General features: G+C 38.8%; 1 protein-coding gene across 1 annotated transcript in view; it reads left to right on the top strand.

Annotated features, from left to right (window-relative positions):
• The window catches only part of DLGAP2 (discs, large (Drosophila) homolog-associated protein 2), a 100,004-nt gene that overhangs the window by 65,674 nt on the left and 14,979 nt on the right, over window positions 1-19,351 (top strand). Inside the window, exons 6-8 of the mRNA XM_010009401.1 lie at window positions 5,656-6,005; window positions 16,199-16,284; window positions 17,467-17,882. Coding sequence (XP_010007703.1) covers window positions 5,656-6,005; window positions 16,199-16,284; window positions 17,467-17,882 — 852 coding nt within the window. The remainder of the gene's footprint in view (window positions 1-5,655; window positions 6,006-16,198; window positions 16,285-17,466; window positions 17,883-19,351) is intronic.

Below are 19,351 nucleotides of genomic sequence, written 5' to 3'. Positions count from 1 at the left end.
TTTATGATGGTCAAAAGACTATACTAATAGCCGAGTAGTCTTTTCATGCAGGATTAGATTTAATTGTGTCCTTTCGTTATAAAAAGGACTCTTTCTCTTCAGAAATGGTTTTAGGGTTAGCATTCACCTTCCCTGTGCAGAGCAGACATTCTAGCATTAGCCTGGGAGTCTGCACTGTGTTCCTCTGAGTGCTGTGGTTCTTCAGAGAAGCAGTCTGCCTGCAGCAACATGCCTCCAGGGCAGATCCACACTCCCTGCAGAGTAATTATCCTCCTGAATAAACCTCCTAATAAAACAGAAAATCCAGTTTACTCTTGCCATGTGTCATAAGGGACAACTGTTTCCTTTAATTGATGATGCTTTCATGTAAATTCATCATCCAGTTAACTTTGTGATCTCAGCCTAAATAATGTTATTTTGACTAAGTGCTTGGTGGTTATACTGATTTGTAAAAAACCCTCAGGTGACTCTATCATGCAAATGGACCAACAGCAGTGATTTATTAAAAGGCTGCCTTTTGAAAGGTGTTCTGAATGTCACCTACGGCCACTGATATTTCATCAAATAGATATGTCTCTCCTGACTTTTTGCCTGTGAATCTCCATGGATAACCTGAAGTTATATCTAAATTGAATTATTTTAGTAATTTTATTTCTAGTACTAACTGTTGGCACTGAAATATGGGCAGAGTAACTGACTAATTTCTATGGCTGTAGCAACAGTAACCTTAAGCAAGATTACTCAAAAGGGGTGTAGATTAAGAGGGTTATTCTGCTTCCAGCTATATATCAATTAAATAAATAAAAAACAAAAAAGAAATCCTGTTACTTCTGAATGATCAGGAAACTTTCACTGGATTTCTATATTATGTGTCCAAACCACAAAATTGCCAGTTCTCCAGTGCTGGGGTTGTCTTCCTGCTTTTTCAGCAGTATTGCCATAATGCCTGATACTCTGGTTCTGACTGGTGCTTCCCAGCTGGAATCACAAAGGGTGTAAGAGAAATTATTGTGATTTACAGAACAGGTCACTTGTAGCTGTCTCTGTGCCAAATGCAGCACTGATATGTAAGACACTGATATGTGAGGGTCATCTGGCACTTAAGGTATCAATCCTTACAAACCAAATTGATGTGTTACACTTTTTCCTGCATGAGTGACAAATTAAAGCACGTTATGCTGCATTGCTTCCTGCTTCTTTCTCCTAAACAATTTATATCCGGTTTTCATCATTGCTTAGTCTAGACCACTGTGAAGCAGCATAGAACAATTTTGTTTTCTCTCCACTTCTCTAACAATGTCCTTCCTTAAAGGAAATCCAGTGGAGCAAATTGCACGTTTGTGTTGAAGTGGGGCAAATACCTAAACAGTTGATACTTTGATCCGAATGGAAGTCTGAAATACCTATACAGGATTAGAACAGTTTTTTACCATTTTTATAATTCTTGTTTCATGATCATAAGCTAACAGATGGGCATAGACTGTATCTTATGAGGTAAAAAGGTTATTTTTCCTACTTTATTAGAAAGAAAATCAGCGTTCTGTACTAAGATAGCCTGTGAATATAGTTGGCAGGAAAATTTTAGTTTCTTGTTCATAATTCCTTATGTGTTTAGTTTCAACACTAAAAAGATATTTACCTCTTGTGCCATTCACTTTCTTTTCTTTGCATTTCAGAACAGCTATAGATTTTACAAATTGATTAACAGCATGGCAGAAGGCTGTTGCTTTTACATTTCTTGAGCCTTATTGCTCAGCAGCAGGATTGGTAAGAGAAATATCAGGACTACCCAGCACATGCACACTAAACCACTCAGAAAACTAAACAAATCAGAAGTCTTTGGAGTATTTCTGTGAGCCACAGAAACAGCAGAAGATTGTCCAGGATTGATGTTTTATATGTCAAAATATGAAGCATGTCTCTGCTTCTGCTGAAGTCCATAATTTAAATTACTCAGAAGTCATAGTGCAATAGCTCTGCCCTCCTGGTGCTCTGCTTTTGCACACCCCTGTCCCCACACTGTGTTTAATCCCCAGCCTTTGTGCTGGCTCTGACACCCAGCTTGTCCTGCTTTGACAGAAGATAAGGATCTTTCATCCCAGTCTTCTTTCTCCCAGGTCAACTTTTCAGCACTAGCACCCTGGATGGAGTTACTCCAGCACTGTTCTTGGCCAGCACCTGGTACCCTGGGGCTGCATTGCCAGCACCAGCCCTTCCTCTGGGGATGGTAAAACCCACCACAGCTCTGGAGTTAGTAGAATGATGGACCCAAAAATGGGCAAAATATGAAGCAGTGCTGAGGAGGTTTTATGTGATTACTTTAATCCAATAACCACTAAGACCAATAAAATTTGCAAGGTAGCAAATGATGCAAAGCTCACAAGAGCTCATGTCCACCAGCATAAGATGATAAACGGAAAGGAACTTCATTTTCTGTTAGGAAAAGGAAATGTTTCTTCCCATATATAATACATGGTATGTATGACTGCTAAGGCCAAGAATTGAACATGATAGAAAAATACATTACTGTTGATAACAGGAACATTCACAAATGTTTCCATGATTAATGGAAAAAAAATTGAAAGCAACATAAAATTTTATGCTTCAAACCTTAAGCCAATATTTATTTGTTAGAGACCTAAGACCACACATGAACAGTAAACTATGGATTACAGGGTTACTTTATTTCTTTTAACAAGCCCCTAATCTATTATGTAGTCATCTCTTAAGTCAGCAACACATACCAAGTTTATCTGAGACAAGTTTTGATCACATTATTCATCTAAGTTATCCCATTTACTTCACTAGGACTGCTTGAGTGATTAAAGCAAATAGAATTGCGTGGCAAGATTTGCCTCGCAGATTCACACCTCCATCCTCTTACCTGATTTTATTACAGTCTCTAATTAGTTCCACATTTCTGTGGCTCTGAAACTTGTTCCAGATACGAACTCGTTAACTGGTAGAGATGAAATTTTTATTCCCTGCTCAATATTTGATCTCTGTGACTGTAGCTTAGAAATCAATCGCATTTCTTCTTGCCATATTTCACTGTAAATATGTATCCAGTTTCTCACAAACTTTCAGTCTTTCTCCTGATTTCTTCTCCTTATTGAACATCTGTGGGTTTTTCAATTCCTGTTTAGTGCTCATGATCAAATGCTTGCCAGAATAGTGCAGTAACTGTAATACTTGGTGCTTTAAGACATGTCACTCCACTGAATCAATCAGAAATATCCAGAATAAAGTATTCAGTCCTTAGGGGGTGGGGAGGAAAGCAAGTGACAGTTTTGGTTTTGCCACAAGGAGAATTTTTCTTTTTAGAAATGTAAATGAAGATTAAGTTAGCTATGAATGGTTGCAGCAGAAGTTTAACATTTATATTCATTAGGCAGAGAAGTGATCTGCTGCCCAAGTAGTAGGGATAGACGTGCTTGTGATGTTTCATTATCACATTTACCATATGTTCCATTATTGACTGCTATTCTTTTGCATGAAGACAGACAGTAAAAAACAGTCAATTAGTATAACAGTGATAACCTGTCTTATGTTACAGGTAAAAATAGCTTCCTGTTCTGGATTTCACTCACCCTATTTCACCCTATGGTCTCTATTTCTAATGTTTCCCAGCACTTTGATCACTATGTTTGCAGGAGGACACAGCAGTATTATGGCAACTTTTTTAGTGGAATCATTCCTAAGAGCTATTGCTTTAGCTCGTAAGACGCTATCTTAATATCCAAGCTTTAGAGCCTCTCCCTTCTTTCTAAACTTCCTGTATTCCCTAAAGCATCTGAAAAACATTGGGTTTTTTCTTTCTTCTTTTCTGCTGGTTACAAAACTGACAAGAGATAAGATTGGTGGTAGGAAAACAAAACAGCACTTCAAAAAATCATGGAGTCTCAGAATCTGAAGAGCATGTTTTCATGTTTCACTCCGTTAGAGCAATTTAGCTCAGAGCAAGACTTCCTTTCAATCTCTACCAGAATTGGGCAGCATCAATAGTAATTCAAAACATTCTTCAAATGAAGATTTTCACTTCCTAGCTCTGCCTCACTCTCTTTTATTTATGATCACCCTTTTATTTATGATTATCAAGAACGAAAATTTAAGAGTTCTTCCGTCTAGGCTCACTTTTCCCATAGGCTAGCCTGGCGATACAGGCCCAGCAGTCCCAGGTTATTAGCAAATTCCTGAACTGGTTTCTTCTCTCCAGAGAGCTGCAACATAGCCTTATATCAAAAACACAATTCCAAGATTACCCGAGTCACTGTTGCCATGTCCAGTGCATTTAACAGCACCAGAAAAAGGCAAACCTTTTCCTTAAGTCATTCATTATCCTGGTCTCTGCATGTATACGTTATGCTATTTCGCTATTATTGGTATGGGAAAGCATAATAATTTTCTTTATCTTTCTGCGATTACACAAGAAATGAATTGGACTTGATTTTCCTGTACAGGAATACATAAAGCTATATCATGACACATTTTTGTATCAGTTACTAACTTTACGAATTATGATTGTATGTGCTCTGGGGAAAAACACTTGCGTAACAGAAATGCTCATAATAATACCAACAAAGTATAGTGGGCTTGGACAATTAGAAAATTCAGCTGTGTGATATGAATAACTAAATATCTATCTCTATGAAATCTCTAAAATTTTGTAAGGCAGCAGTATTGGCACAATTCTGCATCTGTAGAGCTTTCTCAGATGTTTTATTGAGCCTTTTGCCGCAATACAGAATCTATGTTAAACCAGCCTCAGGAGCTGCTCTGCTCGTTAGACTAGAAGTCATAGTTCTGCTCATGTGTATTCAGTTCTCCCAGTGTTCCAAACCCATTTTCATATCTGTATTTCCATATTCTCTGCATTTAAGTATATCCCCCTTCAATGGATGTTCTAAGGATTTAAGGCTTACTGTAGGATAATAGATAAAAAGTCACTGTAGTTGATATTCCTTGTAGTTTTTGCTTGTTGTTGTCCAGGTATCTAGCAGCTTTGCGTATATTGTAACATTTTTTGCCTGCCTGGAATTTCCTTTTATTAGCTGTATTGTGGATATTTTTAAAACATATGCTTCTTGTGTAAGTAGTCAATATTGCCTAATTCCAGCTGGTACACCTGGAGATGCTTTTACAGATTAAAGTGTTGCATACCGTAAAGTAGAAGTTTCTGAGTAAGTTTCTGCTGGTATATTGATGCTACTTTCTTAATACACTGCATCAATACACAGCCCACAGTTCAGGTGATAACAAAAGGGGAAAAAAACATCTTCCTTTATTTCTCTTAACAGCTTTACCCCGTGCTGAAACAACCTCAGAAGCCCCAGTGTGCACCTCCCCGGCACAAGTCTTAACACACACAAATCTTCACTGACTCCTTCAGCTTCAGCGTAATCTAGGACTCCCATTTCCACTCCTTGCTTCCTGGATGAAATGAAATGTTGCTGTGAATACCCATTTGACTCCAAGAGACATTTTCAATTAGTAGTGCAGTTCACAGAGCGCTGCATTGCACTGTCTTCATTTTTAAGTAGCACAGTCTTAATGATATGGTGATTTGTGTTGTGAAGTTTCTGTCAGATTCATCTTGATTTCTCTTTTTCTTTCTTTTCTTTTTTTTTTCCTTTTTTTAAAAAATTGTTTCTATAGCTGTAACTTACACAAGTTACAAAAAAACACCGCCACCAGTACCGCCTCGTACCACTTCCAAGCCACTGATCTCAGTTACGGCACAGAGCAGCACAGAATCCACCCAGGATGCATATCATGACAGCCGGACCCAGAGGATTTCCCCGTGGCAGCAGGACGGGCGAGGGATGTACAACTCCACCGACAGTTTGGACAGTAACAAGGCCATGAATCTTGCCTTGGAATCTGCAGCTGCACAGCGCCATGCGTCCGAGAGCCAGAGCACCTCGATACGAACCAGTGACAAGGCCATTTTGGTGTCAAAAGCAGAGGAGTTTCTTAAGAGTCGACGTTCCTCTATAGGGATCCAGGTAGCCTATCATTAGCATCTGTCTGTGATGAATTGCTTGCCTTCTTTCTGTAAATAGCATAGAATGAGTCATTCAGCTTCACTGGCTCTAATAATCTAACAAACAACTCCTGGCTGCTTAGCATTAATTGTAATTCACATCATGGCAGCATGGCCGTGCAGAAAAGTTTTTGGCTAATATGCTGTACCTGGAAGAAAATGAATGAATAAATCTCTAGGGAGGTTACCTGTCATTAACACTTGATATGAAAATTATACTGCAGAGCTACAGGTGAACAGCATGTTCATCTCCTTCCCTCCATGAATTCACAGTCCTTTTTATAGAATTACATCAGCTTTAAAATGCTTGACTGTATTTTTTTCCATTATCTTTCTCTTTTGACCTTGGAAAGTGTGTAATGCTGCTGGATCTTAAAGCTACTCTACTTAAAAAGAGTCAGTTCCCCCCTCCTTACTTTTAGTTGTGCTGGGAAGAAGGTACCAAGGAAGAGAAAGAAATGTGCTGGTGTCAATACAGCATAATTACAGACAGCAAGTAATGAAAGAACATTAATGAACACAGTCTTTGAGCATTCCTCCATTTGTCCATCAAAACCTACAATATTTACTTCACCTAACAAAATGTGTGTCAGACTGCGGAGAGCTCAGTCACGTTGTGTTGTTTCGGCCAAATGAAATAAGGCAATTCAAATTTTTATTGCTATTCCTTCTACTATACAGAAATCGCTAGGTAGATAGCAATGGTCATGTGTATAAATCTCTAGGAAATACCAGGTCATGCTAAAAATCAGGAAGTTGAATTTGCAGAGAATGTGAAGTCCTTTGAGACACAGGAGTAGAGGTAAATTTAGGCTACTGTTCTGCTGAATATTTAATTTCAAGCATGTGAATATCCCCTTTTACAACACTGGGTTCAGTTCTGTGCTTAAAAATCTCTACTATTGCCAGATCAACTATAGAGGAAATGCCATTTTGGCATAGAGTACAGGTATTGTGGAGACAGTAACATAGATTTTGGGAGACAGCAACTTAGATCTTGAGAAGGTAATGTAACAAAGCCCAGTGAGTGAGTGTTCTTCTACTAGGAAGCATGCTATTTTCTTTTAAAAAAGTAGTAATTCCATTTCCATTAATTTCACAAGAGAATCATGGAAAAGTCTTTGGGTTAAGCACATCACAGCTACTGATTGAACTTCACTGTTTAACGTCTTAGTGTGATATAATTATGTGGTTCCACAACGTATTAGACTGACAGGAAGGCGCAGGCTTTGCCAGCAAGCTGCTAGTCCATTTCGTGACATAAAAGTATTTGCTTCTGCTTCTTTAGATGCAGAAGAACAGAACACAGTTTAACAGCAATGGTAAGATATTCAGATGGTTACTTTTCAAATGTTTTACAAATCAATTAGTGTATCCTAAATTGTTCAGAGAGGGGCTTAGCAGATAACAGTGAAAAGCTCAAAGCAGCAGCAAAAGATTTTTGGTACCTTTTAGCCCCTAACCTGAAACTCTTTCTTCAGAGAAGAATAGTATCTACTGTTGTTCTTATCTCCTATACAGCAGCTGTGCACAGTGGTATTTAACAATGTTGGTGTTTTGCTTCAGTCCTGGTATTTCAGCAATTAACTCTGAAACTTTGATTGTATCACTTGATCCTGTTTCTTACTGCAGGTGATGCCCACTACTTTCCACTGGGCTCTGACCCTTCTTGGTATGTGGTGTGTTTAATAATGCTTTCTTATATTGCACAGAAACATCTGTGCAGTCATTTCCATGGAGGCAGCGGATATTCTGTAGCAACTTGGCATCTGACACTTGGCCCATAATACTGGTCCTCAGGTGCACACACTGAAGAAGGCAAATACTGTTTGCAACAGCAGGTCTTAGAAGGATGAGCTGTTTGTTGTCTTTTGAGAAGTACAAACTGCTTGGTTGTAACATTTGCCATTAGCTAAGGTTAAAATTGCAAAATTACCCTCAACACAGTATCCTGAGACCACATTTTAGTTGTTTGGGTTTTTTTCAGCAGTAAGTTTCAAACTTCACATTAGTGTGAAAAATACCTTTCAGTCCCTTGTGCATTCCTAAGCAGAAAATGCATTTTCTTGTGTTTCTGTTGCCAGGTTTGTAAGGAATAAAATAAAAAGGGTAGAATATTCTGATTGCAAACTACAGAAAGAGTAATCTATTCCCCCAAAATGCAGTTGAAAAATTTAATTTCTTTTAGACTTCTGCATCAAAGCACCTTAGAAAAGGATGTTTTTTATTTGCATATTTCCTTGATTGATTAAATTACTTGTTTTCTCATTAGCATGCCATGCCAGGGTAAGGCATTGAATTTGCATTTATTTGCATTAATTAATTTGCTATCAGGATGGTTAATTTGAGCATTTTTTAATGTTTCATTCCTTTAACACATTGGTGTGAGAATGCTTGCCAATGGAGCTTCTTACAGGAGCAGAGAGGCATGAAGGTAAAGAATGACCACCAATGCCTCTCCTTGTGCAACTACTATGCACACAGCCTAGGGCTTCCATGTCTTTGGTATATGTAATTTCTGTAGTGTACATAAGTCCTTTTAAAAAGTCCTGGCATACTAGACATGTGCCATAGGGGTGGAACTCACACACACGGGGAGCCCAAGCAACTAGGAGAGGACTGGACTTACTATGAAGATCATAGCACCCCATCTGCATGGACAGAGAACAGCACATACTTGTAATCCAGCCCACAGTATATTAGCCCTATTCCAGGTGGGAATTTTGAACAAAAAAAGCTTTAGAAACAAAACTTGTCCAGAAAACAGCTGCTGGGGTTTTGGCTGTTTTTTTCACTGCCATATTTAAATCAAAAAGCATATTGTCAGACACATCAGTAGGCACTGGAAAAAACGTTGATGCATTAACTCAAATGAATTGCGAAATACTGATTCTCGGATTAAAAATGTAATCAGCATTCTTAAAAATATAGATATAAAAAGAGAATAAAACTCTAGTAATACTAGTGGCTATAGTCTTTGTATCTGCCTTCTATCATGACAACAGAAGACTAATCAAAATATTTGAATAAAAATGGAGGGTAGAGATTGTCTAGAGTAAAATAACCACTAAGTCAAAAACAAGGTTATTGCTAATATATTTTCAGGGATTTTCCTTGCTCTTTTGAACACCCTTATATATATGCTAATGTTTAACATTCAAAAATTGCTCTAGTTATAAACCATTTCATATTAAAAGAACTTGGATTGTAAATTGTATGAGAAAACCTGTCAAGAAAATGCTCCTTATTTATTTCAAGTGTTTCAAAACATGAAGTTCTTTGTTTCTTCTCTGTTTAAAAGATATCAAGGCTTCTCAAATGAACAGAAACCCCAGAAGTAGATGAGATGGAAACAAAGGTTTTAAGTGTGAAGGCTGATTCATGATGGTATTTTTGGAGATGAGCACCAATTGTAGCAAAGAGAATGGACTCTGTCATCTTCATTTATCATCAGGAGATCATGCTTCAAAATATCTAGGGGTTTTTTTAAATCTCGGAATCTTCGTTAAACAAATCGTTCTTATAAATCAAAGCTGTGTTCACAAGGATTAGTGCAATAACTCACCTGCTTAATATTTTGTGTCAAAAGAGGATCTTCTGCACAGTATTTTTATAGATATTTAATGACATTATTAACATTGTATGGTAAAAATTGTCAAAGAAGCTCTGCAGTCTCATACTGGAATTTCCCTTTAAGGCAAAGCACTTTTACCCACATGGCATTAATTACTTTGATGAGCATCTACATTTTCTTTGTACTGTTCAGGTCATACCATCCTTGTCAGTGCTCCACTTAAGTGTACACATAGCAATCAAAAGAAATATTCCCATTGATTACACTAGTCTTTGGATCATAAGTGATCCAAAGTTTTAGAGGTAAGCATTGTTCATTCTCCTCCTAAACTCACTGTCAGACTGTGCTTTTGTAAGAAAATTGAGTGAAGTCTTTGGCCTGCAGAAGTGAGTGAAAGTTTTGTTAACACAGAGAGGTACAGAGTCTATAACCTAGCCTTTATAGTTAACATTGACCTATACAGACATATATACGTACATATACGAGTCAGGATTCACAGGCTTATCTGGTTAGGAGAGTTCCCAGCCAGTGGTTGCATTTTGGCCTCCTTGCTTGTCAAAAAGCTTAACAGCTGGAATTATAGTTAAAACAAAGCAGTGGTTATTTTAAAGACATCTTAATTTTACTCTTTTCACAAATTACTGTTGCTTGTTTTCTTAACTGCCATCTAACATAATGAAACATTCAGTGTGAGGAAGACACAAACTGCTGCCTTGCAGAATATTTGTTGGTTCAGAACAATTTGCCACTTAGCATTAAATGCACCAAAAAAGTTATGAGTGACCACTGCTGTGTGCATTATTTCATTGTTACTATCTCATATTAGCATGACACAAATCCTGCTTCTAAACTCTGGCATGCATTTTTAGTGCTTTCTTGAAAGACCATCAGAAGTTTTCACCCCATTGTAGGATATTCTTGTGGTAAGTAGCACTTACTGTGCCACACAATCTGTTTGAGTAGCCCAGGTGTTCTGCTGGGAAGTAGTGGATTAGCAAAATAAAGCCCTGTGGTGAGGCACAAAAAATCATTCAGGCATGTAAGTGTAGGTTTATTTGGTGGCTTATTAGAAACATAGAATAGTTTGGGTTAGTTCCACCCCCCCTGCCATTGGCAGGGACGCCTCACACTAGACCAGGTTGCTCAAAGCTCTGTCCAACTTGGCCTCAGGTGAGTTCTTAAAAGTTATTTTGAAAGAATATGGGGGGTTTTGACTGATAAAAGTATTCCATCAGTTAAGGAAAGCAGTAGCAGTTAGTACTATGGTTTTATCTATCATCTGAAGTATTTTCCCTACTTTGAAGTCACTGCATACAAATGAGATCTCCCTGTGACCAAGAATGGTTATCTGCATTCACAACTACATGTACTTGATCTTGTGTCAAATGTAGTGTTTTCTTCCCTTTTTTACTCTTGTTATCACTAAGAAGCCTATGCAAGAGAGGAAAGGTGAATTATTTCCCTTCCTGTGCATCATCACAGAGATTGTTTATTAAATTCTAATTATAGAACAAATCCGCTACAGCAGTGAAAACCCATTGAGGGCAGTGAAGTTGCACAGGGAGAGATAATGTGGCCTGAAGGACTCTTATTACTGACGCTTATGAGAGGGAAGCAAATGACACCAGGTTAAAATCTGTTTTCTTATGCATTGAATATATTAACTTCAAACCTCCCTTAGAAACAGTACGTATATAGAAGCTTGGACTGGAATTTATAGGACGCTACAATGTTACGTTGCAGTGCTCAGGTTTAAGAGCAGAATAATACTTTAATGAAGAAATTAAGGTTGCTTTTGAGTAGTTAAAATTATCAGCTAAAAAAAGCTTAATAAATACTTCAAAGGAATAATTTAGTCAGTTGATGCATTTTCTAGAATGAGTGCCTATAAACAAACCAAGATTGATTATTACAAGCAGTTTATTTGCAATAGTGATTTACATTTATTCAAATAATTTTATGTTAGCATAATTTATTTGTGGATCATTTATTACCAAGGCAGTGTCAGTATCTGATAGTTTTCAAATTTTGAGCTGGTTCGGTCAGCAGTGACTGATCCCAGAGGATTCATAGTAGTAATATTATCTTCTCCTTGTACTGGCAGCAAAAAACATGGAGGGGAGTGTTGTGCCTTTGTGACAGGTAAGACCAGTAAGATAGAAATAACCTCAAAATGCTCCCTTATTTTTGCTATGAATATTATAAGCCTTCTAGGCATACCATAAATCCATAAACCAACATTTCTCATGGCATAAACTGCCAAATTTTTAAAGTTTTAGTTCTTCATTTGCAAAGAGAGAGGAAGATGACCTGCTATATTAGATTATTCCTTTTCTTCCGCTTTTTGGTCAGTGTCTGGATATTTTTTCGTTTCCTCTTCTATGTGAGATTCGCTCATAACCAGATAGACATATAATTCATCACATTATTTTGCTTTATTGAGATTGTGGGGCAATTTGCAAATATTAAGCATTTTATAACCCATGCAAGTATTAAAACAGTAATGAATCACAGAGAATAACAACAGATTCATTAAGACTTATTTGAGTTTCAGGAGCTACACAATCAAACCAAATGTATTACTTTTTCTTCTATGCTCATTTGAATCTAGCCTGGCCAATCTGATTAAATCTAAAGAGTTTCCTGCTGTCTTCTAGCAGGAGTCATTATAGTATGTGTCATTCAGAAATGCAATTTGTTTGTTCATTTTTTACTTTGTGAGTGCAAATTATTTTTTTATTTTCTACTTCTATTTGTGCTGGCATTTGCCTCCATTTTCCAGATTTTTGTTGTTGTCAGTTGTGGTGGTTGTTACAATATTTGAAATCCTAGATTACACACACACGCAAAATCTGGCATTCTCCTGCTGTTACAAGGCACAGTGAGGAAATGAAAGCATTAAAATATGAAGGCAATCATCAGGTCATTTTGTCAGTGTCAGCCTTGGAAAGCTGAAGGGAAGGATAATTTGGCAAGAGTTTATATTTAGAGTTAACTAATGTCATTTTTATTTTGATACCTGGGCCATCATTTTCCTGATAATTTTGTTTTGAATAATATTTTAGAGCTTTTTACTTCATTTCTGCCTGTAAATTTTAGGTGTTGATTGCATGTTGAGCAAATTATTCAGGATATACTTCAAGGTGAAATACCAATACTTGAAAACAGATAGAAGAAAAAGAATTTTTCTCGGTATGTTGCATCAATGGAAAGATATCAGCCCATCAAAGTACAAAAGAGAAATCTGTCTCCATGCATCAGAAACAGAGTTCAAAAGGAGACATGCTTTCTGTTACTAAACTAGACAATGTAGCTGGCAAAAACAGATAGGCTTTTGATATGCATTAAGGGAGAAAAGTGTGTGTTGCCAGTCTTCCCGCTTTGTTCCAACATCAATTGGCCGAACTGATGTTCTCATGGGGACCTTCGCTTACTCATATCTTTAGACCATCATGCTTCCAACAGCAATATGAGCTGCTGAGACTTCCTTGTGGAAGGCAAAAGTCTCTTATCTGTCCATTGACCATTTTTCACCTCCAGAATGTTACTTGCAGTATGTTAGCCCCACAAGTATGATATCATTGACCTTCCACATCCAGCAATCTGGCCTCCACTTCGTCCCCCAGGATTCATCCAGTAGGTCCCAAGGAGCATAGGATGTAGAAATGGTCATCCTAAGGATATCAGTCTATGAAGGAAGTGCAGTCGGTCTATGAGGAAAGTGCATTTCCTTCCAACCTAAACCATTCTATGATTCTATGAACTGAAGGTGAAGACTGACGTGGGGAAATGTCAGCTTGGCTTCTATTGTCTGGCTTTAGCTCAGGTCTGGTCTGACACACAATGTACTGTCCCTCCATGCTGAGCCATGTGAGTAAGCAGGAAGCCTTGTGTTCCCATCTGCTCTCAGCTTCTTTCTGACACCTACTAACACCTACGAACTTCTTTTCCCTTTTCAGACTCTCATACTTGATCCATGATGTGGATCTTGCGCCTGCATCACTGACACCATTATATGGAGTTACAGTTCATTCGAACAAGTTCAAGAACCTTGATCAACAATCCCACAAGCAGAAGTAATGATGTTGGTCTTTTCCTCTGGACCCAGTCCAGTAGGATCATAGAATAGTTCAGAATCATAGCATAGTTTGGGTTGGAATAGTGCGTAAAGATCATCTAGTTCCAACCATCCCTGACATAGGCAGGGACCCCTTCCACCAGCCCAGGTTGCTCAAAGCCCCGTCCAGCCTGGCTTTGAACACTGCCAGGGATTGGGCAGCCACAGCTTCTCTGGGCAACCCAGTGCCTCACCACCCTCGTAGGAAAGACTGTTTTCCTAATATCTAACCTAAATCTACCCTCTTTCGGTTTAAAGCCATTCCCCCTTGTCCTTTCTATACAAGTCCTTGTAAAAAGTCCCTCTCCAGATTTCTTGTAGTCCCCATTTAGGTACTGGAAGGCTTCCCTAAAGTCTCCCCAGAAACTCTCTTCTCTGGGCTGAACAATCCCAACTCTCTCATCCTGTCTTCATAGGAGAGGCACTCTAGGTCTCTGATCATCTTCATGGCCCTCCTCTGGACTAGCTCAAACAGGTCTGTGTTCTTCTTATGTTGGGGGCCCCAGAGCTGAACACAGTACTGCAGGTCTCAGGAGAGCAGAGTAGAGGGGGAAAATCACCTTCTTCAATCTGCTGTTCATCCTTCTTTTGCCGCAGCCCAGGATGTGACTGGCTTTCTGGTCTGCAAGTGCGTGTTGCTGGCTCATATTCAGTTTTTCCTCCACCAATATCCCCAAAACCTTCTCCTCAGGGCTGCTCTCAATCCAGCCTCCTCCCAGGCTATAGCTGTCTTGGGATTGCCCTGATCCAGGTGCGAGACCTTGCACTTGGCCTTGTTGAACTTCATGAGTTTCGCACAGGCCCACCTCTCCACCCTGTACAGGTCCCTCTGGATGGCATCCCTTCCCTCCAGCATGTCGACTGCACCACAGAGCTTGGTGTCATTGGCAAACTTGCTGAGGGTGCATCAATCCCGCTGTCCATGTCACTAACAAAGATATTAAATAATACTGGTCCCAATAAGGACACCTGAGGGACACCACTCATCACTGGTCTCCACCCGGACAGGGAACCACACTTTATGAGTGCAGCCATCCAGCCAATTCCTTATTGGTGGTCCACCAAGACCGCCCATCAAATCTATATCTTTTCAGTTTAGAGACAAAGATGTCATGTGGGACAGTATCAAATGACTTGCGCAAGTCGTGGTAGATGATGTCAGTTGCTCTTCCCTTACCCACCAATGCTGTAACCCCATTGTACAAGGTCGCCAAATTTGTCAGGCACAATTTGCCCTAGTGAAGCCATGTTGGCTATCCAACACAGTCCTAGCTGTGATCCAGAGCAATCCAGGTGTGCCGACTTCATCATGCTATCTGCATCAGCATCTTAAGGTCATTAAACCTTGTCAGAAGCACTGCCATGTGAGGCTGTGCACAAAGACCTAGCTTCTTCAAGAATTATAGTCCACCTATACATTCAATTCCCACCATCTTTCCCCCTTCTCTCTGCATCCTTCCAGAGACCTGGTGAGATTGGGACTGTGCACTGTGCAACTGAGGGCAGCTGCAAAGGCCATTGGGTTCCTTCCAGAGGTGCCTGTGACTGCTGCAAGGGGAAAAGTTATGTTGTCTTCATCATAGGATATACTCTTTGAATTCGCGTGTGGAGTGTACTTATTGAAAAACTGGTTACTGATATTTCTTGACTTAACAGGGAAAATACCATTGAAAAGGAAAAGTCAGTCCTTTCTTTTTTCCTGACTCCCTCGATTCAGTATAATTTGCATTCTGCAGCACTTGCTATGTCTGTGTCAAAGACTTGGGGGCGGTGCGGTGGTGGGGAGCGTTATATAAAATCCCACAGAAACTTGCAAAAGCAATGTGGTCTCAGTTATGAAGAAAACTCCACTGTGAATGTATTTCAGTAAGTGTATTTCAAATGAGAATACTATAAAAAGTGCATAAATTACTTGCTTGATATAGCATTTTTGGGACCATGTTATTAAAAGAAGTGAGATATGGCATTCTGCTGTATCCCTCATGTCATTTAAATGGTTCTATATTTGTCAACACAGTTGTCGATAAAATTTCATTGCAGCATTTCTTTTTATCACTTGCAAGTTTATCAGGCTACTTGAGATTTTATTTTATTTTGTAAATCAAGACTATAATGAGACTGTTTTATAATAATGTAAAAAGGGGCTATCCTGTGGATTCCTCATTCTAAGAACAGTTCTTCCAGACCAAGCTTATTCCCTGCTTCCACCGAACTGAGTAATTGCATCTGCTTAGGTTTGAAATAGGGAATTACACAGCAGAACAGAAGTACTTGTGCAAAGCTTTATCAAACACAGCACTAAAACAGTGATACCAGGCTGAATGCGTACTTCATTTTTTTACTGTGCTAGGTGTTTCTTAGCAGTAAGAGAGGAAATATGTAATTAATTTTGAATGAGTACAGGTAGAAATAGTGCTGAGTTGTCAGTGCTCACTCTACAGATGTATCTTTTGTGTTGAATTAGGTGGAAACAGCAACTGATTCAGATACTGAAAGCAGAGGCCTACGGGAATACCACTCTGTTGGAGTACAAGTGGAAGATGAAAAAAGGTAATTCAAGCATGTACAAAAATCTGTAGTCTTTCATAACACAGCGCACATTTGTAAACAGAGTTAATAACAAACATCTGGCAAATGCTGCCCCTGAATAATTCACAGAGCCAAATTTCTTCTATGCATGCTGGTCATTTGGTAAAATTCGTAGTGATTACTTAGCAGTTGCTTAATATTTAGTTAACTTTGCAGTTTTTAATTGGAGGGAAGGAAGTGAAAGTCTTAAATTTATGTAGTGGATTAATATGATTTCATTATTGGCAGAACAAAGAGCTGTATATTGGAATACTCTTCCTTTGATAGGACCCATCATGCTGCTCCAGGCTTTCCCAGTCCGCACAGGGGAATATAATAGTTAGGATGCAGCCCATGATACCTTTTCCTAAACTAGAATCAGCTTTGACACTTCTTCTCTAGCTTTTTTAAACTGCTGGCCAATGTACTAACCCACAGGTTATCTCTGCCAGGCACAGCCTTTAAGTACTGGACTGGGACCATTATCTCATTTCATGACAGCTGTCAGACAGTATCTACCTCCTAATTGCCTTTTACCATCGTTGACTAGAAGTAATTTGAAACAGTAGGCTCAGATGTGAAAAGATTTCACAAATAATCTTTGCTTCTCTATCTAACTTTTTAACATAAAGCTTTTCTAAAATGTCATTATTTTGTGGCATATCAAAATAGAAAATCAACATGTAATGGTTATCCTATGAAGCAAGTAAAAGCAGAACAGTAATAGTCTTAATGTAGTTTTTCAGATTTTCAGAATTTATCTAATTACAATTCTTAATATTTGAAATATTTTATACATGTACTTTACAGACTTCTATCAGAAGATGTAACCTTGCAGCTCTGCTAGTTATTTCCAATTCATTTAATAATGATACATGGTATTTTGTAGTATGAGAATAAATCAATATTCGCTTCCAGAGATAATTTAAATGATTTTCTTTTGTATCTTTGCTCGGATCAATGATGCCACTATGCATTTTGGTTTTCCACTCTGTTGCTACTCATTGTCTTATTTTAGTGAGGTATGCATGAAGGAAACATATTTAACACAAAGGCCAAGGAGAAAACCAGAATCCATTCACCAAAACCTCATTCCATGTCTCTGTATAATCACATATGTATTTCTATGTCTTAATCTCTTTTCTTATTTCCCCCTTCACCAAGGCACGGACGATTCAAGCGCTCAAACAGCGTAACAGCAGCTGTCCAGGCTGACCTGGAACTGGAGGGCTTTCCAGGACACATCACCATGGAGGACAAGGGACTTCAGTTTGGCTCCTCATTCCAGCAGCACTCAGAGCCCAGCACACCCACCCAATACAGTGCAGTGAGAACTGTACGGACGCAGGGACTGTTCAGTTACAGAGAAGACTATAGGACACCGGTTGACACCTCAAACCTTCCACCACCAGAACCCTGGTTAGAGCCAGCCATTGAGACAGTAGAGACTGGTCGAATGTCTCCTTGTCGACGGGACGGATCTTGGTTTATGAAGTTGCTGCATACTGAAACTAAGAGAATGGAAGGATGGTGTAAAGAAATGGAAAGAGAAGCAGAAGAAAATGATCTTTCTGAAGAAAGTAAGAATATTTCAGTTTTCTTTTCTTATAGGTGTCTGCTAAAATAAGAAATGTTAGGATAAAGTTATGGTCTGTATCTTTTCCTTGCTCATTTTGTGGTACCAAAGATATAAGATCCGCGTCCTGCAACTGACTATGCAAGCTGGCTTTTCCTGGAGTAAGGTTCTGTAGAAGTAGTTGAGAAGCCAACTGTAGCATCAAGTGCAGGTTCGAAGTCTGGTTATTAGAGATGGCTCAAATGGTGCAACAGCTCCACCCACAGCTCCAGCTCTGACACATTTTTCCCACTCACCCATATGCCTCCAGTGCTTGACCCTTTGACAGAGTACACAAGGTGGTCCTATGTGAACATCATTTTTGCCATTTTCCTGAAACCTGAGCATTTGCCTCTTATTAATGAATGCCCATTTTTAACATCTTTTCATTTCTATATAGGCACTTCTGCCTATCATAAAGGGTCTGTTGGAAGAACAGAAAGCAGTAGGCAAAAACAATAGTTAAAGCACTTCTGCACTTACACAGGTATATGTGCTATGAGATAGTTCAGCTGCATTTTCTTATTACAGTTTTGTCAAGAATCATTATTATTCTCTCACATCCTGTGGACACCTTGAAAGGAGTGATGGGATACAGTGAAAAATAATGTAGACTATTTTGGAACAAGATCCAAGCCAGCACTAATGATAGTAATATATCAAAGTGGTCCTAGCACTCAGTAGCCAGCTCCCTGTGATTCCCTCTGAGGTCAATTATCCTTGTTCTTCAGGCTCAGTTTTATAAATATTTCAATCCCTGCCAATCTGAATTATTGTCTCAGCTGAGATTTTCTCAGATCACAAATTAGTTCATATTAAGTTTTCTTACTAGCATCTTTTCCTGCACTCTCACAAATCTCACCATCGAGGTCACCTTCTTTCCCCCTCAATGAGTTCTTGCTATGATCTACCCTCAGGTCTTGAACAACGCTTGCATGGTGACCAAAAGGCCAATTTCTATTTCTTGCACTGACCTTTTCAACGGGAAGAATCTCATCATTTTTATTTTACATCATTTTTATTTTACAATCATATTTCTCCAATATATTGTGTACAACTCTGCCAAGTAGCAACATAGGAATAGGGGTTAGGGAGACCATAAGGCTGCTTTTCTTCCTTCAGCCTCCACTGCTTTCTGGAGCGTAGGTTTTTGTCCTTATTTTCATCATGGCAGACTTGAGCTGACAGTTTTCCCTTTGCATTGGTATTGTGAAGACTTTGAAACCCTCCTAAGGGCCGTTAAAGTACAAATAATATAACATTTTGCTTTGTTTAGCTAGGGTGAGGATTTCCAAGCCTTCTTTCATAATGGTTATTTTGTTAACAATTTTTTTTACTGCATATGTCTTCTTTTTCGATTCCCCAAATCTTTGCACTGCTGAATACTGACATTTCTGTGCCATCATTAAGTATCCCAAAACACCTGATTCCAAG

Source organism: Nestor notabilis, unplaced genomic scaffold (genome assembly GCF_000696875.1).
Source record: "Nestor notabilis isolate BGI_N333 unplaced genomic scaffold, ASM69687v1 scaffold5172, whole genome shotgun sequence".
Classification (NCBI taxonomy): domain Eukaryota; kingdom Metazoa; phylum Chordata; class Aves; order Psittaciformes; family Psittacidae; genus Nestor; species Nestor notabilis.
Note: the sequence above shows the minus strand (reverse complement) of the source record. Positions and strands in the feature narration are given on the sequence as shown.